At 29.9% G+C, this 22,836-nt stretch overlaps 1 protein-coding gene across 1 annotated transcript in view; it reads right to left on the reverse strand.

Moving 5' to 3' along the window:
* Window positions 1-22,836, reverse strand: part of LOC118203700 (rap1 GTPase-activating protein 1-like) — a 220,969-nt gene that overhangs the window by 18,768 nt on the left and 179,365 nt on the right. The window contains exons 6-14 of the mRNA XM_085809675.1: window positions 21,397-21,500; window positions 21,215-21,293; window positions 17,542-17,595; window positions 14,781-14,864; window positions 12,333-12,433; window positions 9,690-9,819; window positions 6,610-6,758; window positions 6,335-6,500; window positions 3,130-3,402 (exon numbers count right to left, since the gene is read on the reverse strand). Of these exons, the coding sequence (XP_085665801.1) occupies window positions 3,130-3,402; window positions 6,335-6,500; window positions 6,610-6,758; window positions 9,690-9,819; window positions 12,333-12,433; window positions 14,781-14,864; window positions 17,542-17,595; window positions 21,215-21,293; window positions 21,397-21,500 (1,140 nt within the window). The remainder of the gene's footprint in view (window positions 1-3,129; window positions 3,403-6,334; window positions 6,501-6,609; window positions 6,759-9,689; window positions 9,820-12,332; window positions 12,434-14,780; window positions 14,865-17,541; window positions 17,596-21,214; window positions 21,294-21,396; window positions 21,501-22,836) is intronic.

Below are 22,836 nucleotides of genomic sequence, written 5' to 3' on the forward strand. Positions count from 1 at the left end.
ACAATGATAAGAAATTCATGCATGTGGTTCCCCACGGGTGGCAGTGTTCGAGCTGTTATGAGATGCAAGACAAGAGGCTCTGACAATACAGAAGTAATAATTCATTCAGTTACAGCTTAACATTACAAGAAATCATAACATTATGGCTAGTGTCAAAGGATTTTAGGGTTCTGTGTTGGGTATGTCTTCAAAATCTTTTGATTTCAGAAAGACTCACAGAGCAATGACACTGTTGCTTCTCTGATAATGTTACAATTATAATTAATGGGAGGATATAAAATGCAACTGAAAAATTAATAAGAGGGCATGACAAAATTAATCTGGAAACTGTTTTAGAGAGGTGAACTCAAAATGCTTCTAAACTTTTGACAAGAGAGACTTGCCACTAGCAAGCTCCTCACATAATGAGGACAATAATTTACAATAATAGTTTCCATGCCTTCTTCAGTGTTATGTATTGTTAACAGAGCTTCTCATAGATTTTATATTAAACATATTTTAGTTCTATATGAAGTAAATAATATGCAACATTAAACACAACCAACTATGGAGTGATGGCCTCAGTGCAGCAAACTGTCATCACCTCAAGGGAAAGGAAATTTTATCCTTGCATAACTTTGTATAAGTAACAGGTTCTGGAGAACTTTGATAACATACATTTGAATTTCCCAACAAATTAACATTTTACAACATATTCAACATTTTACAACATATTCAGACCACTGCAATGAACTCACCTTGCACTCATTAAGTCTCTTATTGTATCAGACAAATTTCTGCCATCACTTAATAATTACACAAATATATAGAGCAATAACAAATGTATTATAATGGGAACAATAGTTATTAATTTTACTTAAATAATTTATTATATAATTTAGATTATTTTAATTAGTATTTAACTAAAAATAATAAAAATATTTCTGATTATAACAGAAAGAACTGAAAAAGAAAGATTAAAGAAAATGAACTATGCCATCCAAATTTTGAAAATTTATCAGAATTAAATTTGTTTATCCCCTTCAAATACATATCGAGCTGAATTTATACAGTAATCTCAGTGCCTGCACAATGACTGAAATGCTCCCTGGATGTCTTCAAATCACAGCCTGATTATAGCCTAAAGCTACAAGACCTCCATCTCCAGATTTTAGAAGACTAAAATCATCCTATAGTTAATCATAATCATGTTTCTCTCATAAAGGAGACATGCCTTGCAAAGAGAATTGAAGACCATGAGTGATTGCTGTATCTAAAGTTCTGGATTGTCTCAGATGGGCCTTGCTTTTAAATTCATCTTTTCCAATTTGATCCCATAAAAGATACTCAATCCAGTGTCTCAGATGATTAGAATGAGTTTTGATTTACAATGAAGAATCCAAGAAGAAACAGAAGTGAAAATAAAGACCCGTGTGTTCCCCCAAGACCAAGGAAAGTTAAAAATACAACATAGTGAATGTTAGTACTCTTTTTTAACATGAAGGTGATCAAGCATTGAACTTTTTAAATTTTAGTGGTAATTCCTCTTTTCAGAGTGTAATCTGAAATTTACAAATTGTGGGTTTATACATTTTTAAAGCTCTCATAGCAAACAACTTAATTTTGCAACCAACTTTATTTTCCTTAAATTGAGAAAACAGTATTTTCATAAATACTAGTATAATTTTAAGAGTATTACAACAGCCACTTACCGTATTTGACAGCACATAAGACACACTGGCATATAAGATGCACCCTTATTTAGAAGGCCACACACAAGGAAAAAAAGTTTTAATAGTTCGTGCGATAGACCACAATAACTAAAAATGTGGTTTCTTTCTCTTTCATTGATATTTCCTATTTGACAGAGCTCAAAAGTTTTCTTGTGTGCATTTATAACAAACCTATGAAATGCTAGTATTTTTTCTTCATAATCTGCTGGAATTTTCTGTGCAATAGTTGTTATTGTGCACATTAATAAGCCTTGCCTTTTCATGAACCTGTAGCACCAGGCCTCAGATCCTGAAAAGTTCTGATTCCCATGTTTTTCTGCAAATCCTTTGGCCTCATTGATTATCATTTTGGTTGAAACATCTCAGATTTTCTCTTATCTATCACCCACGTTTTTACGGCATTTTCAAGTTCAGGCCAAGATGGAGCTGGGCATCGAAGGTTATGTTTTTGTTTTTTAGCAGTCTTCAGTTGATCTTCCTGCAGTCACCAAGTACGTATCATTTTTTCGGTAGGTGGTGGACCAAAATGCCTTGCTGCTGCTCTATTTCCATGCACTTTGACGTAGTTTAACACTCCTAGTTTATACTGAATTGTATAGCTTAATCTCTTGTTTCCTGCAGTCATATTTTCCAGGGTATTTTGGTATTTTTTTAAACAAATAGTTTTAAGCACCGATACCGACACGTTTATACAAAGTAGCACCAATACCGAGATGTGTGTTGGCTGAGTCAAAGAAAGTCTATGTAAAGAAGGAAAGGCTCCATGGATGTAGTGTGACCGTCGAACCAGTTCGAACTTCGACATCAGCTTCGAGCTTTGCCACTTTTTGGAGACAGATATTTCACCCATGCACAAAGTAATTATGGCAGATGTAGAAAAAGTTATGTGTGTCTAGACCTTTATCCAGGCTAACTGTTGTCCTTCCCGTATAAAATGCAGGTAACTTTCTTGAGACCAAATTTAGGAAAAAAAGTGTGTCTTATATGGCGTCGAATATGGTAAATAAGCAATAGGATTTTAAACCTTAATAATCATAGGCAGAATAGTGTTGTATTTCCCCTCTATTCAGTTTTAGAGAACACCGATTTATAATTTAATAAATAAATTTCACATTAAATACTGATGAGTTTGTAACTTGCCCTTAATATAAAATTATTGAGAATCCTAAAAGCATGGGTGAAGAGCCAAAAATAGAAGAAATCATATTTGCACTTAGCATGAAGTTAATGAAAATGTAGCAAACAGAAAAATGCTTGATTGCTAACACACCACCCACAACATTTTTTAATGTTTTAATGGATCCGGAAAAACAAAATTATGAATAACTTCATAACTCAAATTGTTAAATATTGTACAATAAACATTGCAATCTTCGAGTTTAAAAAATAAAAACAAAACCATGAAAATGAAACTTACAGAAGGTGTTGTATCTCCAGTTAAGGTTCCAGTTAAACTGCTATTACTAGCTCTTGAAGATGATCGTTTTGGTGTAGCATGGGCCAAATTTGATTCAACAGAATGACTACGATTGCGCCCACTTAATGCTTTTCTAACTGAATCAAAGAAACCTGAACTAGTACCAATTTCAGATTTATTATGATCAGATGGAATAGAAAATCCACAAAAGTCCAATGTTCTTTCAAGAAGATTGTCATGAAGTGCTTGTAGGAGAGAATTCCTAGTCCTCCTCTGAAAAATGAATAAAATTAAATTAATACATTAAATGTTAGATATCTTATTAAGTAAATGCATATGTAAAATGTACAGTTGTAACAATGCTTATTACTGCAAGAGGCATTGATTATTTTGAATCACATCATCATGTTTAATTCCACTGCACGATGAAGTACTGAATGACAAATCAGTGCAAAAGTATGTGCAATACTAATCTTTAGAGAGCTAAAAAATGAAGCATGTTCAAGTCAATGTCTTAAAAATATCATAAATTTGTTTCCTACTATTTATATCTCAAACAATTTTCAAGATTTTAAAAATACCATCTTAAAACCTAAATTAATAATACATTAATCATTTAATGGGTAAACTTTTCAGATTTTTTTTGCAAGAAGTTGTGTTTAAAATTCAAAAAATTAACTTAATTACATATGGAATATACCTGTATATCACAAAAACGAACTCTGTCTTAAAACTGTAATTTCTACACAATAACATTTAAGTCTCATCTTATTTTATTAATGTTAAAATGATCGTTAATTATTATGTTTTATTTCAAAGCTAAATCCAATAATGAATCACTTTTCAACTCATTATAGAGCTACATATGCTTTTATGGCCAGTCTTAAATTAAAAAAATTTCAAGGGACAACTTTTTAAAAAAAAGTTTGAAGATAACGATAATTTTATAATCATGACAATGAAGCAAGTGCTCGTGCATGCGCACACACACACAATACACAGAGGGAAAAAAATCAGGAAAAATAATGCAAGTTTCATACCAGCCAATGTTTACCTTTCCACCTACAGTTATACTTAGGTGATATTTGACTTTAAAATACTAAACACTTTCTGTTTGAATTTCTTAACAGCAAGATAACTATTAACTTCAAGTTGTAAGCACTTTAGCTTTCAGCATCCTTACTAAACATGGAGCAAGAGTATTCGATCTGCATTATCATTCAAAATGAACATAAGCCCACATAAATTATGGAACAGTACACTGAGAGTTAACAATAGCATGAAGACTAATTTTTAAATGCACTTATTTAGTAATTGAAAAGCAGTTAAAAAAATCTGGGATTTTTAGGAAATGCCATCAAATTTATGATCCTCATGTCTCATGCTAATGAGACATGAGGATCATCTGCCTCTTTATCTGATGCACTTTTTTCGTAAAAAAGCATTATCAGATTCAAGCAATTTTCCATGGCAGTGAAAGTAAAATTTTTAGGGTAGTGTGAGTTTTTATTTCACTGAAACTCCTGCTACATTCTACAGTTGTTAACACACTTTTGTGAATATTTCTGCAGAATTATTTAATTCATTCCACAGCTAGTTGATTATGCAATACTATTACAATTCCGCATTTTAAAAAAATCACTGTAATTTAAGAGCTTGAACATGATGTCAAAAATGCATATTTTGAAACTTCAGAATAGTGTTTTCAATACATAATTTTACACAGGAAACATTGTATCCAAAAATCTTCCAAAGTACAATGGTGTTACAGATCAATCCAAAAATCACAAGATTCCCAATAGGATACTAGGTAATGTAGGAATAAATATAAAATAAGTGTGTATAATTTCAACACGTATATAGAAAGTTTTAAGAAAATAATAAGAAAGAATGAAAAACAAGCCTTCTAGAGTTATGTTGTAATTTAAGTAATTAGATTATAAATTATGTTACAAATTTTAAAATTACTTTCATTAATTTAGTTTTGAAAAGTGTTCTCTTAGAATAAAATTAAACATAAAAGGAGATATATATAGTGCTGCAATTAGTATTTATTTAGCTGTTTATTTTTAGTTTAGAACTGAAAGATGTTTTAACACTCATTTTTTGTTACATTCCTATTTACTGTAATGCTCAGAAGGTTATACTTGGTTCTAATATTTACTGCATAGCTAATTTTTATTCAATAATTGACATAGAGTAATTTCAATGAATGAAAAATTTTCCCAGAAGGCTACACCAGTCATTATTACAACACTTTAGCTCCTATTTTATACCACACTGATCAGATTTTAATCTATTATTCCTAAAGACGAAAACAAATTTCAAAGATAAAATCAGTCGTAAAACATATTCTCTAAATAGGCCACAAAATGCATTTAAAAAAACTATAATTTCCTGAAATAGTGTTGTACAGTAAATTTCTAACTTATTTTAGAAATATGCCAAATTCTGTATTTCTACTCTATTAAACTAAATAAAAATTGTGCATTAAGTCTTATAACATTAAGTTTTATATAGATGATAACCTATGTTCTCTACTTGCCTAACTTACCAAAATATAAAGGTTAACATTATGCAGGATTTCCCCATTTTTAACTTAGAGTTACTAGGAAAAGTCTAAAAGGATAATAATTAAACAAAATTAAATATGCTCACTAGGTAGTACTGCTTGATAAAAATTTCTAATTAAGAAAATAACTTTAATTCAAAGCTCAGATGATTTTGTGCAGTGTAAAACTACTTATTATCATACTATCCCAAACACAGAGGAAATTATGTCTAATAATCTGATATGCATGGAATAATAAATTTAAGCTTTTTTTAACAAGTAATCCTTACTAATGGCCTTTAATTTTTTCTCCTTTACCCTTTAGCAAAAACAACTCACAAGCACAGCAGAAAATATTTTATACAATTGATTTTATTTAATTTCCCTGTCTTTTCACATCTTGTATAGGATAAAAGCCAAACACACACGTGGTTTAAAAATTTTATATGAAACAAGAATCTGCTAAGTTTACAGAAAACTTCTCTAAAGACTGAAGCAAATACTAATTTATAATGGCAAAACACTCAAAAATGCAACTATTTAATTATTTTAAGCTGCAGTTAGGTGGCCCAAAAATAAATGAATTTGGTTAAATATTTTACAATCTCATTAAATATGGCATGTTTGCAAGATGTTTAGAACTGATTCACTTACTTCAAGACTAACAAATTTCTTGGCTTTTAAAGATGCTATTTCAGCATTGATGAGTTTAGTTAAAAAAAATGCTCTGAATTCTTCAGACTTCTTGAAAACAGGAGAACTGGGCAATTGAGGACCAAAAGCAGGAACATCATCTCTAAAAGTAACTGACACTTTATACCTATGAAGTAATATAGTTATTTTATTTTTTTGGAGTATAAGAATCAGTGACAAATAACAGAGTATTTAGGTCAACAGCAACAAATACATATGACTGAAGGATTTCAAACCTGGTATTAGAAGATAATGGATCTATAACTTGGACTACAATGAATGTATGAAGAAAATGCGAAGCTATCATGCTGGGCATAAATGGTGTATTTTCATCTTGAAATACAACTGCAACAACATCATTGCCAATATGCCGTTTTCTTTGAAGCTGAAAATAAAATGCACAAGGAACATAATGTAAAGAAGTTTTACAAGTTACCTAAGCTCAAGTTCTGTACAAAAATCAGTCCAAGAGCTTATCAAGCAAGAAAACACATATTAAAATTGAGAGATACTTATCCAATATGCAAATAAAATTCAATGAAGATATACTTTGATAAGAAAACATTAACTTAGCATTTGGACAAATTTTTGATGCAGGGTTATATATTACAATAGAAACTAAATCTGAAGATTATAGTTGTAAATCTAACTAACCTTAGTACTGAGAAGACATGAATCAATATATAATTATCTGAAATATAGTTTACAAGGAATGTGTGTTAGCTCACAGAACCATTAGTTTCAAGCACAGTTGTATTTTAATTACATCAGAAGCTGACAGATGTCTATTGCTCTGTTAATCTCTATTCTTATTTATGAATTTCAGAAATTTTGATGCAAAAGAAAATGCTTTGTTACCATCAAAAATGAACTTAATTAGTAAAAGGCATTTTAATGACATTTTTACTACTTAAATAAACCTTAAGTTTTGCTAACACATTAAAAGGAAACAGTTCTTAGTTTGATGTTTTCAGTATACCATTTCAAAATGCCATGCAAATGAGAAAGTAAATTATTTAGTACTTAAACTGCTTCTCAAAGACCATTAATTTTTACAAGCATGAATCTAGAATTATATTTTAAGGCATAAAACAAAGCTAAGCAGCCATAGAGAAAATAATAAATGCAACTGAACACTTAAAACTGTCATAGAGATGTCATTAAAATTATTTAATCCAAAAATTAAATAACATACTCCATGGTTTGTATTCAAAAGATTACATATTCAATATCTGAATAGCTCCAAGTTACATTAAAGGCCTCAGTTTAATTAAAAAGAACATGAAAGAAATGAAATGGAAGATAAAAATCCTAATGCACTAGCATAGCTCTATATACAGTAAATTAACCTAATCTTAAACACTGCATGGTACACTGAAAAGCAGAAGCTAAATGCCAGGACATACCAAGATTTGACTTTTGTACATAGCTTTACAGCTGGCATCTTGCCTCCATCTCCTTTTTTTTTTTTTTTTTTTTGTGAATGCAAAATAAATCACTCCTGCCATGTAACCTTGGCAGTGGTTTATCGTTTAATTCTTTACATTATAAGTGAATTAATAATGTTATATGTTTTAGTATATGTCTTAGATCTTATAATTTGGCAATTAGCCTTGGATATGCGTAAAAAATTTACCTCTTAAAGACCTTCAACCAATTTACAAATACAAAAAAAAAAAAAAAAAAAAAAAAAGCAAAAGAAAGGTCATTGCCTTCCACAATTAGAGATCATAATTACTCAGTTACCGAGCATAAGCTCAGAGGCTGGATGACAAGAGGAAGCATGGTTCTTGACAATCTATGGTAAATGAATTCTGAAAAATAAAATGAACTCCCTATGAAAACTTATGGTGATATCAAAATTTTAGATAGAACCTTTTGCAGTTTACACCTAAAGTAAACAAAGTTCACCTTTTAAAAGTTTATGAGCTGCTCATCTTGCTCAATACATGCTTGGCCTGCAATTAACCCCTCTCTGTTTCAAGAAAGATTCACTTATTTACCCAGCTCCTGTAGTTCAGTTGGATGTATCAGAACAGACATCTGCAATTCAATTCTGGGCATAAAGTGTTCATGAACGTAATGTATAAGACAAATAATGAATCACTATATTTAATACCTGCATCATTATTTCAAGATCTCAACGTATCGCATGTAAAATCTATACTCTTTCATAGCAGGAAACTTTTTTTAAATATTGTTAGAGGGCTATTTCATTTTACTTTTGATAATTATTTTGAATTTTTTATCAAGTAAAATTGTATTTTTGTTTTATTCTGTTTAAATTTTTATGCATTTCATAGATAGTAAGACTAAATATATTTAATAGATGGTAAGTAAAAACAATATTCCAAGTACAAAAAAGTAGCACTACTTGTATTTGACAAAAATTTCCAGAACCTTATTGATTTTAACATAGTAACAAAATTTATGAGCAACATCCATTAAAGTCAGCAAAAACTTTTCTTTTAGCACCATAAGCAATCAGGAAATTTAAACTAATAAATATAGGCAACTATACATTTTTGAATTTTTGAATAAATAATTTATTCCTTAAGAGGGAGAATGCCTCAACTGAACTTAATCATTTTAAATAGCAAAGCTATGGTAAAGCTGAAAATTTATAAGCATTTGTTACAGATACACAATCAACTCCCATTTAGCAAGGGTAATACTGAGGATGATATCAATGGTTAAGTCAAAATCATTCTTAATCGAAGGGCAATTAAAAAAAATGCAGAATATTATAATAATCAGTTTTATAACAGCAGAAAAACACTTAACAATTTAGCTATGTTTTCAAGTCATCAACCTGAAGAATAATTTGGTCATTTAAATTAGCACGTAAAACCAAAAGAATATATTATAAACAATGAAAGAATTAACATCATTAGAAAAGAAATGACTAACTAATAAATGACATTACATATAGGGGAATATTTACAAGAGAACTTTGAGTTCAAATGAGTGTAAAAATTTGTTTTTGACACAGTTGATGCTGATGATTTGCGATAGTAATTTTCCATTGCTCTACAGTAAACAAACTCAACTTTTTTTGGTACTGTTAAGTTAATCAGGAGTTGACCAAATATACATCAAATTTATCTGGAAGAACCTACCACTTCATCCAGACAAATTACCTGGTGAAGAAACTGCATTTAAATTTAATATTTCTACATTGGTTAATACTTAACAACAGCCTAAAATAGCAAGCTGCATAAAAATGAATTGTTAAATAAATTCATTCATCAGTGCCAGACATCTTGTTAATGCATTTTTACAGCAGTGAAAAATTAGTTTTAAAGAAAAGCTGTACCTGCTGAGGGTCATGTCGAGAATATGGAAGCAGAGTTGAAACATGAAACATTATTTCAACACCCTGGAACTGTGTGTAAAATGCATAGTCACCAGTTAAACCATCATGGGTATCTAAGCCTCCCCTAAAACTAAACATATATTATGTTATTCAACAATGTTCTATTGTAAAGATTTAATAAATTTTAAGCACAGAATGATTAAAATGGGAGTAATAAATGTCGCAGAAGGATTCCCGCATACTAACATGTCAAGAAACATTGGAAACTAAAATCAAGGTATTTATATTGCATTCTAAAAATGAAAAGCAAATGCTACAAACTTGAAAAAAAGATATTAAATAGTTGTAAATCAAAGGAATGCTGAATGGCTGTTTATCAAACACAATCTTGCTGTCAAACTTTGAATTAAATATTGTTATAAAATGCTTTTTTTACAACTTTGCATACATTATTAAATTTATTTTGGCATTTGGAAGCTACATTCAAGATGTGAAATCTATAAATTTGGTAGACAATTACATTATTCCTTTAATCTAACATGTAATCTAGAAATCTATGCTATTTCACTTCTTTTTAATGATGAGCTGTCATATGTTGTGCATAGCACAGAAGAGGATGCTTTTAATAAGTATAGTCAGAAATTTTTTTTTTAAATTTAAAGCATCGAATAACAATTCACAGTACAGTATGAATATCAATGTAAAAATAAGTCGTAAACAATATTAAAATACTGCTTAAAGTCAGAATTATCCTTAGATTTATTTCTCTATTACAGCTGAATTGGCAAGGAATTTTAATAAATTAAAACTGTAGAAAAATAATTAAACACCTTTCATTGATTTTAGAAAGATTATTGATTGTAACATTTCCGAATACAGAATTATCAGGCCTATTTTGAGAAAATATTGAAAGATTACACTGTCTGATAAAAATGTAGCATATTTACAGCTGCATATAAAATTTTTTGTGAATTACATTAACAAACAGGACATCCAATATATCATTATATATACTGCTAAATTAAAAAATAATTTCTATGTAATATTACCTCATATAATAAGTTCCTAATGATTAAGTGCTGATTTTATATTCATTTGGTTATGATATCAATATTTTTTTTAAAATTATTTTTGAATGAAAGAATAACAAATGATTGGAATTTTTTTCACTATTAAATCAACTTTCTACAAGTGATAAAATATAATTTAGGTTTTGTTCAATTAACTAACTCCTTTCCAATAATCAGGCAAAAACGTTACATAAAATAAGAGTTTATTTTTAATTGAGTAAATACTAAGAGGGAAGGTCTCCCAAACTTGAATGCTCAGTTTTTCCTTTATCTATTCATATAGCTACATTCACACATATAAATCTTATCAAGAAATACATCACAGTAAAAAAAAAAAAAAAAAAAAAAAAAAAAAAAAAAAAAATTACCAGTTAAAATTTTATAGATAGTGAAAAAATGATTAAACATAGCTTTTGACCACCAATGGCAAACTTTCTCACAGAATTTTAAGATTTCATAAAATCTCCAAGACATGTTGCATCACCAAATACAATTATATATTTTCAGTTTCCTATTAACATTAACTGGCGGTTTGGGTATTATCTGTTTACAAAACTTACCTCAGTGGGTGGTCAGGCAATAATACCAATTTAGCTTTTGTTTTAGATTTAAAGGCCATTTTTAAGTTATTGATCATAATAATTATTAATTTCTTTATGAATTTATTTATTAGGCATTATTAGCTGTCATAAAACAATAATAAAATGTTGTTCTCTAGAAAGACTCATATACTTACTCGCCAAGGTTTTCAGTGTAATAAATGGTAAATGAAACAAAATGCATGCAGTAATCTATCTCTTTACCAAGCAAAGCAGTACAATTTTAGAAGTTATTCTATCACTCACGAAGAACATAAATGTTTAAGGAAAACATTTAAAAAAAGACATCCTAAGAAATGTTCAATCTAGATCAAAGAAATGGAAATACTGACGAAACTTGCAAAGGTAACAAATATATTAGGTTTGTTAGTGAGTGAAACTGGATTCAATTTAAATTTTAATGACAGTAATGACAGCAAGGATGCTTTGTATTTTGACCAAAAATTAAAAAAAGAAAAGAAATCATCCAAGACTTATGCAGCTTTCTTGGGAATCCTGTCATAATGATGAAGATGCAATAACTATCCAATCTTCTCAATTATCGATGCTATACTCAAAGCAGAGCCCTTTAGTGGTTATTCAGGAGTGACAGTTATGCCAAGTTTATCAGGTAATACTGGTGATAATGTTAACTTATTTATAAGTGATGATTTGTTTACTTATACGGTAGAAGAGGCAGATCATTACTATGAGTAAAATGTATAAGAAAACTTTACAGTGGAAATCTATTTACTACATTGTTGGAAATAAAGTTGTGGGTTTGTATGTCTTAATGGGTCAAAAAGAAATTTATGACTACTGCTTGACTGAACCATCCCACAAAACTATCTCTGCCCCAGAGTGATGAACAGATAATATTCTAGGCAAAACATATATCTTTCACTTTATATCCTTTAACTTATTTTTCATTATGTGAATGATTTCTTCTCTCTTAAAAAAAAAAAAAAAAAAAAAAAAAAAAAAAAAAAACTTACCCAGTAAATCCTCTTAGTTCTATTTTTTCACCTAACAGCTGCAAAAATTCTTCCATTGCTTTACTGTGCACTTCATTGCCAAACATTTCTTCTTCAGTTGTCTAAGGAAGGAAATGAGAAATTCCTAAATTACCAAATAACTCAGCTAAACTTAATGTATATAAAAAGACGGACTTCAGTATTTTATAATAGTATGCTGATAAAGGCATGTACAAAAAATTAATTTTGTTATAAATAAACTAATCATAAATTACATATACATATATGAATTGAAACTTTAATAGTGGCAACATTACTAATTATACAACATAAAAGAAAACCGGTGCTTTTTTTTAATGTATTATTTTGAAACATAACTTATCTACAATAAACCAACTCTCTCTTTCAATGCTATGTGCATGTGATAAGGTGAAAAAGGAAGTTAAAAAACCATATCCTGGAAATGATGATGTGTATCAATGGGTTAAAATAGAAATACCAGAACTATTTGAAATACAGAAATGGCTAAAAAATTCTCCTCACACTCGCTCGGATCTCTGTGAAGGAATTTCTTGCATCATATGATGAGGCTGGATGAGACATGGGCTAAAATTTAAATGCCAATAAAATCAGTGACTGGATTGTAGGTTATTAAGAAAATCTGAAGTTAATCAGAAGCCCAGCAGTTTGACAGTTATGATTATTCTCATAAATGACTTCATCATCCTACTGTACACCATACCTCAAGGACAGACTGAATGTAAAGCATTACTGATCAATTTTGGAATTAACTCTCTGAGTTGCATGACAGCCTTTATTCAGTCATGAGACTTTCTGTTACTTGATATATATATAGTAGCTCATAATTTAAAAATTTTGCTTTCTTACTTTCTTTGTGATGTAAATATCTTAATGAACGGAAATTTCTGAGATTAAACAAGTATCATGAGCAATTTAAAAAATCTGTGCCACCCAGAATGTTAAACTTGTGGATAGCACTGCAAAGGAAATGGCAACATTTTTTTCAGAAACTTTAAACTATTTAACTGGATAGTATTCAGATGCATGTTGTGCAAACTATTCTGATTGTTCACTCGATAGGGTTAAGATGCACTCAACCATCTACCATACATCCTCAGACTTAGAGCTTCGGTGACTATAGTTATTTCCCAAGACCATATTCATAAAAAAAAAAAAAACTCTTTAAATAGATTTCAAGGAAAATTTTCAGCCCAAATTAATGTTAATGACCCAAATAATTAGAATCTACGCAAAATATATAGATGTAGCTTGAAATATTTTAAGCTGACTCAGAGTCAGGCATATCACAGCAACAGAATTGATACTACAATAGGAAGCATCGGGGAAGAAAATCCAGATTAGTTTATTACTTTGAGAACCATGTATCTATTTGTAAACAAAATGTCCTTAAAACTTACCTGCATAAAAAATGAAATTACTGAAAGTGCACGGAAAAAGGGCTATTTGAAAAGATTATAAAAGGAGTACACAACAAGTACCCCTCTGCAATACGAAAAGAGGCTTATACAGTTAATAAAAGGCCCCCTCTTTGGCATATAAGCTCTTAATTATGATTGAGTTTAAAAGATATCTTAAGAAACAGAAAATATCTAAGAAATATGCCTCCTTTTTTTTATTCAAGAAATGAGATTCTTTAGACAGTTTTCATGATACGGAAATAACATATTTGAAACAACCAGATTCATTGCTTACCACAAAGAAGCTTCAAAAGCTTTATCTTCTTCAAAAGATTTTCTTGAGATAATAGATATTTTAAGTCATATCAAAATGTTACTAAACGGCTATGCAAAGGATACAACAAAATTTTATATCTTTAGTACCGCTTGAAATGAAATGGTTTGCTATAAAACAAACAATTCAATTTTTTACACAATATTTAAAACATTTTCCTATAACAAACCTTCATAACAGTTAAAACCTGCAGATAATTAAAAAATTTAATCAGCGTCAACAGATTTTTCAAACTACATGTGTAAGCATTTACTTCAGAAAGGATATATTTATTTCACATAAATTTGTAACCAATCACATCACATATTTCTTTAAATGTGTTTGAAAATACTCACCTATATAATACTGTGAATATTCCTTCTCACAAAATTATTTCTATTTGAAATATATAACAGGAAAAAATTTAATTGTTGCTAATTAACAACAAAAAATAAGCAAAAATGTGCAAAACAAGCTTAATTAGAACTGCTAATATATGGAAAGTACTATGCCTTACAATCAAACTATAGATTACTTTGTCAGTGGAGTACTCTTACAACTCAGCAACCAAGAATAATGCACAAAATTTCTAAAAATTCTTGTCTCCACTTAATGATGCTATGCTAGCATAATACAGTTGGGTATTCACAAATTACTCAACTAAGTTGACATTGAGAGCTTAATTTATGGTAAATACTGAAAACAAGAAATACTTACTTGACCAGGCTTTTGATATATCACACCAAACTTCATTTTGTTCACTAAACCATGTTCATCAAAAGCCATAATAAGCTCAGAAGCCTAAAAAGCAATAAATATTCAGTAAAATAAAAAGACAAAATTTTAAAAGATGACAGATTAAAAAAAAAGCACTTTCACTCAAAACACATTTCTATAAAATCCAACTATTAATATAACTCTGGACAAAATTTGTATCTATTTTGAACCTTTATTACTCATATTAAAATTAAAACAGAACGCACTAAAGAATATTCAGTTATGAAGTATATGCATGTCACCTGTAAAAAATCGAAACTAAACATAAACAAATAATTTCAAAAATATGCAAAAAGGCAAACATTTGTGGCAAAACTTGAAAGCTAAAAAAAGTTATCCTTCCTTGTTGAAATGCTTTTTAAAATATTTTTAAACCTATAAACTTAATATAAGATTTCTTGGCTTGAGCACATTCATACAAATCAATGTGTACTGATATGTTTACAAGAAGTAACTGAAGAAACAAAAAGGAGTCCGGCTTAACTTAAAGAATTACATGACATTATACATGGATGAACGTTTCAAGAACAGTTGTAGATAACTAGCTTCAAGCATTCAGTAATTACAAAAGACTTTTTTAATGCAACTTATAAAAAAATATTAATAGCAGACATCTATAATTTTCACTTGTTTATTTCACTTGTCTCAAGTTAACTTGGAGTACAAGCATGATAAAACACAAGAGCATTTTTATCATACATTATATATAGCCAAGTGATTAAAACACAAGTTTTCTTGAGACTAAAGAATTTATTGGAAACTTAATCTGATGAGAGGTAATGAAGATTGCATTATACTTAACAATGTGAATGTTAAGCTAACTTTTCTTTCTTTTAAACTGCTGATCTTCAAGTTGTAATTTCTACAATACTAGGAAAACGAATTCTCCATACATAAAAAAGATACGTTTTTTATTAAATCAGACAAATAAAAAGGTTGTCAGGAGAAATAATACTTCTTTTGTTAATAGCATACAAAGGTATAGCCTACAGATGCACGCATTGCTTTTTGTCTTAAATGTATTGCAACATATTTATGGCCATTCAAAGGTGAAGTCAATTATTTTTGCTCACAATCATCTTAAGTAATATTAGCTTTTTAAAAAAAGTTGTGAAATGATGCAACAAGCTGAGAGTATGGTAAAGCTATTATTTTGGCTACTCAAAAAAATAGAAAATGATAGCCTTCCCTTCTGATAATTTCTCTGCTTTAAAAAATATTTTAAAAAAAATTATTAATTTCAATTTGTTTTAAGAAACAATTTTCATTCAATTCTGAAAACATTTTGCTTTTTTTATAATTGAAAAGGCTTTTCATTTCTTAGATCTTAAAGTAATTGTCAATTAGACAACTTCTATGAGTGAACATTAGTAGTCAGAAGTAAACTTTCTGAATGCAAAATCTGATTCGTATTAATTAATTTGAACTCAGATGAATTTTGTGCTTAGTTCACAGCTAGGATTTGAATTATGATGTACAGTCAAAAGTCGTTAATCCGGACTCGTCGGGACTTCGGCGATTCCGGATTATCGATTTTTCCGGATTATAGATCATCAGTTTAAATCTCGTAAGATGGCATGCAGAAATTCTAAAATTAAAAATATGAAACCGTAATTTATGAAATAAAGAACAATTATGATCTAAAGGGTATCAAAATTTGCAAAAAGAAAAAGCTTAATATTTATTTGTTTACTTTATTAAACATTTCTTTCAATGTAAGTTGTTTAAGTTTTGCTTCGTTTCATGTGATAATACTTTCTCTTTAATTCTATTAAACAGACATAATTTCTTGTTCAGTTACAAAGTTCCGCCGTTCAAGTCCTATAATTGCTGTGTCAAGAACACCGACTAATTTATCAATCGAAATTTTTTTGTTTTCAATAACCTCTGTCACGTTTCTTCGCTATCGGAAGCGAATTATAATGATGAGGAACTTGTTTTAAATCATATCAAAGACGGAGCATATCGAGATGAAATACTACATTTGGTAAGGAATTATAAGCCAAATAAAATAAAAACATCTGCGCTGAAGATAAGGATAGTGCTGACAAATCAACTTCCAATTCATTACGCGCCCGCCGCCGAGCAGCGTGAAATTGATAAACAGATTTCAGATTTCAGAACATACTTTCGCTTTAGATCCTTTACATATTAACAAATATATATCGTAAATTCTATTTGATATAATCGAAAGTTTAAGCTTACCTTTATAAAATTGCTCTTACAGTCTGCAAAAAATAATAAGCCGGATGCAATTCGAAAATTAAGGAACAACGCAATCATCAACATTAACTGAAATAGATAATTAGATAATTTTAGCTTATACGTCCATTATACATAAAATGCGCACGCTAAAACGTATTCTGCACTTGCGCACACTCATATGCGCAGTCGTAAAAGGTCTTACGCGCACGTGTGAACACCTCTGCGCATGTGTCAACGCGGCGCATGCGCAGAAAGTTTTTAGTTTTGATGTCCGGATTATAGATCATTCCGAATTATGGGTGTCCGAATTAACGACTTTTGACTGTACTACACTGGATAATGCAAGATGAAAACTGGTTGTGAGATCTTGATAAAGTTTCTGACTAAAAGGATAAGAGGAAATGCTTGCAGAACGATATCACATATATATCTCTTTCTTTACGGAGAGTATTTCATTAATGATCATTCACCAAATACTTTGAATATGAGCACTCACCTTAGGAAATAACACAGCAAAGAATTTTTCTGCTGTAATGTCATCGCATAAAATCTGGAACGCCAAAAACAAATATGATCATTTAAAATTCTTCTAAAAAGAAAATGCAGGTAATGAAGTGCATGCATACTAATTACATAATAAATCATATAAAACAGGAGCCATGATTAATAATATGCAATAAAAGAATGTTTCTTCAAGCACAGGATCAGTAATGCAAATAAGTACACAAAAACGAAATATAAAAATCAAAAGGCTTGATGTAGAACGTATGTACAAAAGCAGGTAACTTATGACTGGAACACACATAAACTGCGCTTTAATGCTTAAACAGGGATAGCTTCAAAATAAAGGCTGTTTAAGAACAATAGATCTTTTTTTTAAGGAAGGAAATCACAAAAACACATATATATCAGTATTTTTTTTTACCTAGAAATTCAACCTATGGTACAATGATCAGTGATTAGTATGTTCTCATACCCTATGAAATTGGTAAAGGTTTATTCATAGCAAAAATGATAACTGAAAATGGCTTTTTGTTATTGATGTGATGTAGATGGAAAAATATTTAATAAGCATATATAAAATTACAGTTTAGGTAAAAGCTTTTATATAATACGGAAATAATGTGTTTATCTTTGTTGAAATTAGTATTCTTTGACTCTCTGAACACAATATTTATGATTATATATGCCATAATTTATGAAAAAAAGAGCAATTATGATCTAAAGGGTATCAAAATTTACGAAAAAAAAAGCTTAATATTTATTTGTTTACTTTATTAAACATTTCTTTCAACATGTGCATGCGTAAAACATACATTACGCATAGTCGAAATTAGAAAATTGCAACCAGAAAACTATTTGATTTGTATTCGTGATATTTATAATGACGAGGAATTTGATTTAAATCATATCAAAGATGGAGTACATCAAGATGAAATACTACATTTAGTAAGGAATTACAAGCCGAATAAAATAAAAACATCTTCCCTGAAGATGAGGATAGTGCTGACAGATCAACTGGGCCGACGAGGATAGCGCTGCAACGTCCCCCCCCCTTCGCAGAGCAGCGTGAAATTGATAAACAGATTTTGGAATAGTTAGAGAAACAAAGGATATGCCTTTATCCATTTTTTGCAGCAATTCCACTTTTTGTTTGATGGACATCAAAACATGCTTTTGCTTTGTAGACCCTTTGGCAGCTCCAGAATCGGAAATTCTTTTTGACATAATTGAAAGTTCAAGCTTATTTTTATAAAATTGCTCTAACAGTCTGCAAAATATAATAAGCCGGATCCAATTAGAAGATTAAGGAACACTGCAATCTGCACTTTTAACTGAAATAGATAATTAGATAATTTTAGCTTAGCTTATACCATCTGTTATACATTAAACGTGCATGCGTAAACGCATTATGCATGTGCAGAAATGTTTTAGATATGTTTTCGCAGAATGTTTTCAGATAATGCAGATATGTTTACTCAGGCACAGAAAGTTTGTAGCTTTGAGGTCTGGATTATAGATCATTCTGGATTCTGGATGTCCGGATTAAAGACTTTTGACTGTACTAACAAAATACATGAAAAGAATATCACATTCAACATAGCAATAAACAGAAGTTTAATTATAAAAGCATTTCTCAAAATAATCTCAATTTTAGAATACATTAGGTGCACATGACAAGAGTATACACTCACAACCTAAGAGAAAAATTACTCATTTTTTGTTAAAGTTATTTTTAGTCTTTTAAAGTAATTCATTTGAACAGCATATTTTTAACATTTTGTGTATGCAAGAAAACAAAATGAAACATCTTGTGCCATATGAAATTCGGAACATACCTTTAAAAACAATCTAGACTCCCAGCACATACCTGATTATGTGATGTTTAGTACTGATGGTTAGTCCCTTGCCAGCTGAGCTTTGGCATGTGCCATTTAAAGGACACAGAAATGTGTTTTGACTTATCTGAATCTGTAGGTATTTAGAAGAATTAGTTTCTAAAGCTAAAAATGTCTCTGTAATTCTGAATTATTATTATCTGTATTGAGTATGAAGAAAGACAACTGATTTACCCATCATAATGCAGCTTTCAAATCTAAACAGTCTAATTAAAAGACCATCACCACAGAGCGACAAACACAGATCAATTTTGAATTAAACACTATATTGCAATAAGAATGGAAATTCTACACAATTCAGATTTTTTATGTTTTAGAGATTATGATATACATCTTACTTTACAACTATAAAAGACAGAAAAAGCTAAATTTTAGGCTTGGTTGGTTATTTCATTACAGCAATTTATGCAAGGGCCATCTGCCTTTATGGAGCACTTAAAAGAGAGCTACATTTACAGACGGCATTTTACATGATTTAGTATATTTTATTTAATTACGGCAAGGGACACTAAGGGCTATCTGCCTAAGCGGAATGATGCCTTCCTGTAGAACATTCTAGTGGAAATGGGTCATCTACATGTTACACACGGGGAAAACCACAAAAACGCCCATGCAGCCAGCCCATTTACTTGGAATAAACCCAAGTCGAACCTGTCAGTGTTTAGCAAATTAACTACTCGACTACACGTGGACCACTTTTCATGTGGACAAATTTCCTCAAATTCATACCAGACATTGACAAACAAACACACACAAACACACACACACAAACACACACACACACGCACACAAAAAAAAAAAAAAAACACTAAGTATTCTTTTTCTTTTTTAGGAAATTTGGTCTTCCTATTTTTCAGGAAAACACCTAGTACTCAGAAACTATTGGTGGGTACAACATTTTATGGACTTGCATTAAAAATTTTAAAGCACAAAATAAAAGATAGAGTAGAAATAAAATGACACAATGTATGGTAAAAGGTGAAATTTATTACAATAACTTGTTTCTAGTTGCAGAATTTAAACAAATCAGGACTTTGTAAAGTAACACTTGGACAACAATAACTGTTGCTATATCACCCCACACAAAAAGAAATGTGCCATATCTGAGCAATACACTATCTTTATGGTCACTAATTTCAAGTGTGCCCTTGGTAAGGGCTTCTATGTCAACAGGCCCTTATGTCTCAAGAACATAACAATGAATGTTTAATTTATAAGAACTGGTACTAACAAGCTATTCAATTTTATTTCAGTTTACAGGAAGTGGATTGAATGAGACTGAAATCCAATGTAAACCCATGCCATAATGCCAGGTGAGAGATTAATATGGCATAAAAACATTACACAGTTCCTTCACTCTGTCACTTCAATGCCACCAGACATGGATGTAACCACCATGCTGCTATATAAAGTGGAATTCACATAGAAAAATAATATGTCTCTTCCTTTGCAACAAAGACAGCCACATGCACCAGTAATGTGCAGTCAAAAGTAGCCAAAGCAATGGGTATTGAGTTTCTGTAAACTGTAAACTCTGTTGAAACAACATATTTCCTATACAAAGAATGCAAAACAGTAGCATAAAAGTACTATAAAAGGAACAGAAAGCTATACCTAATAATATTATTTAATGACACTATAGATCAAAAATATTCAATCCAGATCTACAAATTTGAGGATAATGAATTAATTACTGATTATATATTACACTATAAATCTTTCTATTGTGTTTTTAAACAAAAGCACAGCTAATGTAAAGATTATACTCACTTTAGCAATTTTTAGGGCTTGAAGAGATTCATTTTCAAAAGTTAAAGGAATCACATGACTGATTATATCATGCTTTCGTCTAAAAGAAATATATAAACTTATAGTTAACAATCAAACATGGATAAAACTGTAAAATAAAATTGCAAGAAGAAAAAATGCAAAGAAACAAATTCAATACTTGCCGTAAAATAATCCGCAGATGCTCTTGAGAGTTTATCTTTTCATATTTAACAGACATGACTATAGGGCCGACACTGCTATCATTCATAATAAAATTATAATGTTCCTACACAGAAGAAAAGCTTGAAAACTAAGCAGTTAATAAATTAAAATTGAAGAGAATAGTATATATTAATAGAAAATGAACTGTAACACTAAGCATATAGTGTTAAATTTACACAGATTAGTACTAAGTACAAACTAAAAAATATATTTACAAAATTAAGTCTCAGAATCGTAAAATACATATAAAAAAGCTGGAATCAAGCTTTTCAATACACGCAAAGCCTAAATATAAATAAAAATATTTCTTGGAAAATACAGATGAGATACAAAATAAAATATCAGTTTAGTTTTGCTAGCCATTGTACTCATTTTCATGCATGAAGACAAATTTAAATGAGGTGTTATTACTATAAAGGATTCCAATTACTATATGCACCCATGCATTTAAAAGAAAGTTAAAAGAGAATCATTTGAAGAGAAGCCGAGAATCGTAATTACTCTATAATCATATCATATTGTTATACACATTTTAACACTTTATTTAAGTCAAATTATCAAATGATTAAACAAATAGTCAAAATGTATGTGATATTACTCTCAAAATTTATTATATTTACTCTGATAAAAGCTACTTCATAACTTGGAATACAAATTTTTGAAAAAAAAAATAAATAAATGTGTAATTAAACAAATAAAAATTAGATATAATCATTCGTAATAAAAATTAATGTTTCACCATTTGTGAATAAGAAAAGAGTTATACTTAATCTAATTATACTGATTATGTGCAATGTATTCTGCAATTGGTTAAATCTTTAATATTAACTCCTTCACATTTCTTTTAGTTCAATTTACTCTGTAATTCTGCACACAAATAATGATTGGATATACTGGATTATGGCAAAGCACACTAGTGCTCTATACCTCAAAGGAGGGATGCCTTTGTGGAGATCTTTCCAGGGAAATAGGCTTCTATTTGCATTACACAAGGGAAAAGCCAAGAAAATGTGCATGCATCCAGCCCAATATATTCACCAGTTAAATTCACAGTGTTCAATTAATTGTCTTGCCTGCCTGGCCAACCACAAATAATAAAATAAATGATTTTTTTGGGGTTTGTGTGTGCATTAATAAAAATAAAAAGCAGTTACACTTAAAAGTAACATTTAAATAAGTCATTTTTAAAGATTTAAAGGAATAAGTATATGCATTTAACACATATCAGGTAAACAAATAATGGAAATGAGCAAAGCTCTAATCCTCTCGCCACATCCCATATTGCTAGCCCTACAAATGAAAATCTTAAGAGTAGACCAGAAAAAATTATTCACTTAAACACCGGTGAGCAAATTTTTTTAGGCTGCTAAAATGTATAGAAAATTTCCCCAATTTCAACA

This window comes from Stegodyphus dumicola, chromosome X2 (genome assembly GCF_044657685.1).
Source record: "Stegodyphus dumicola isolate Sdum_Otavi_A_Nest chromosome X2, ASM4465768v1".
Lineage (NCBI taxonomy): Eukaryota > Metazoa > Arthropoda > Arachnida > Araneae > Eresidae > Stegodyphus > Stegodyphus dumicola.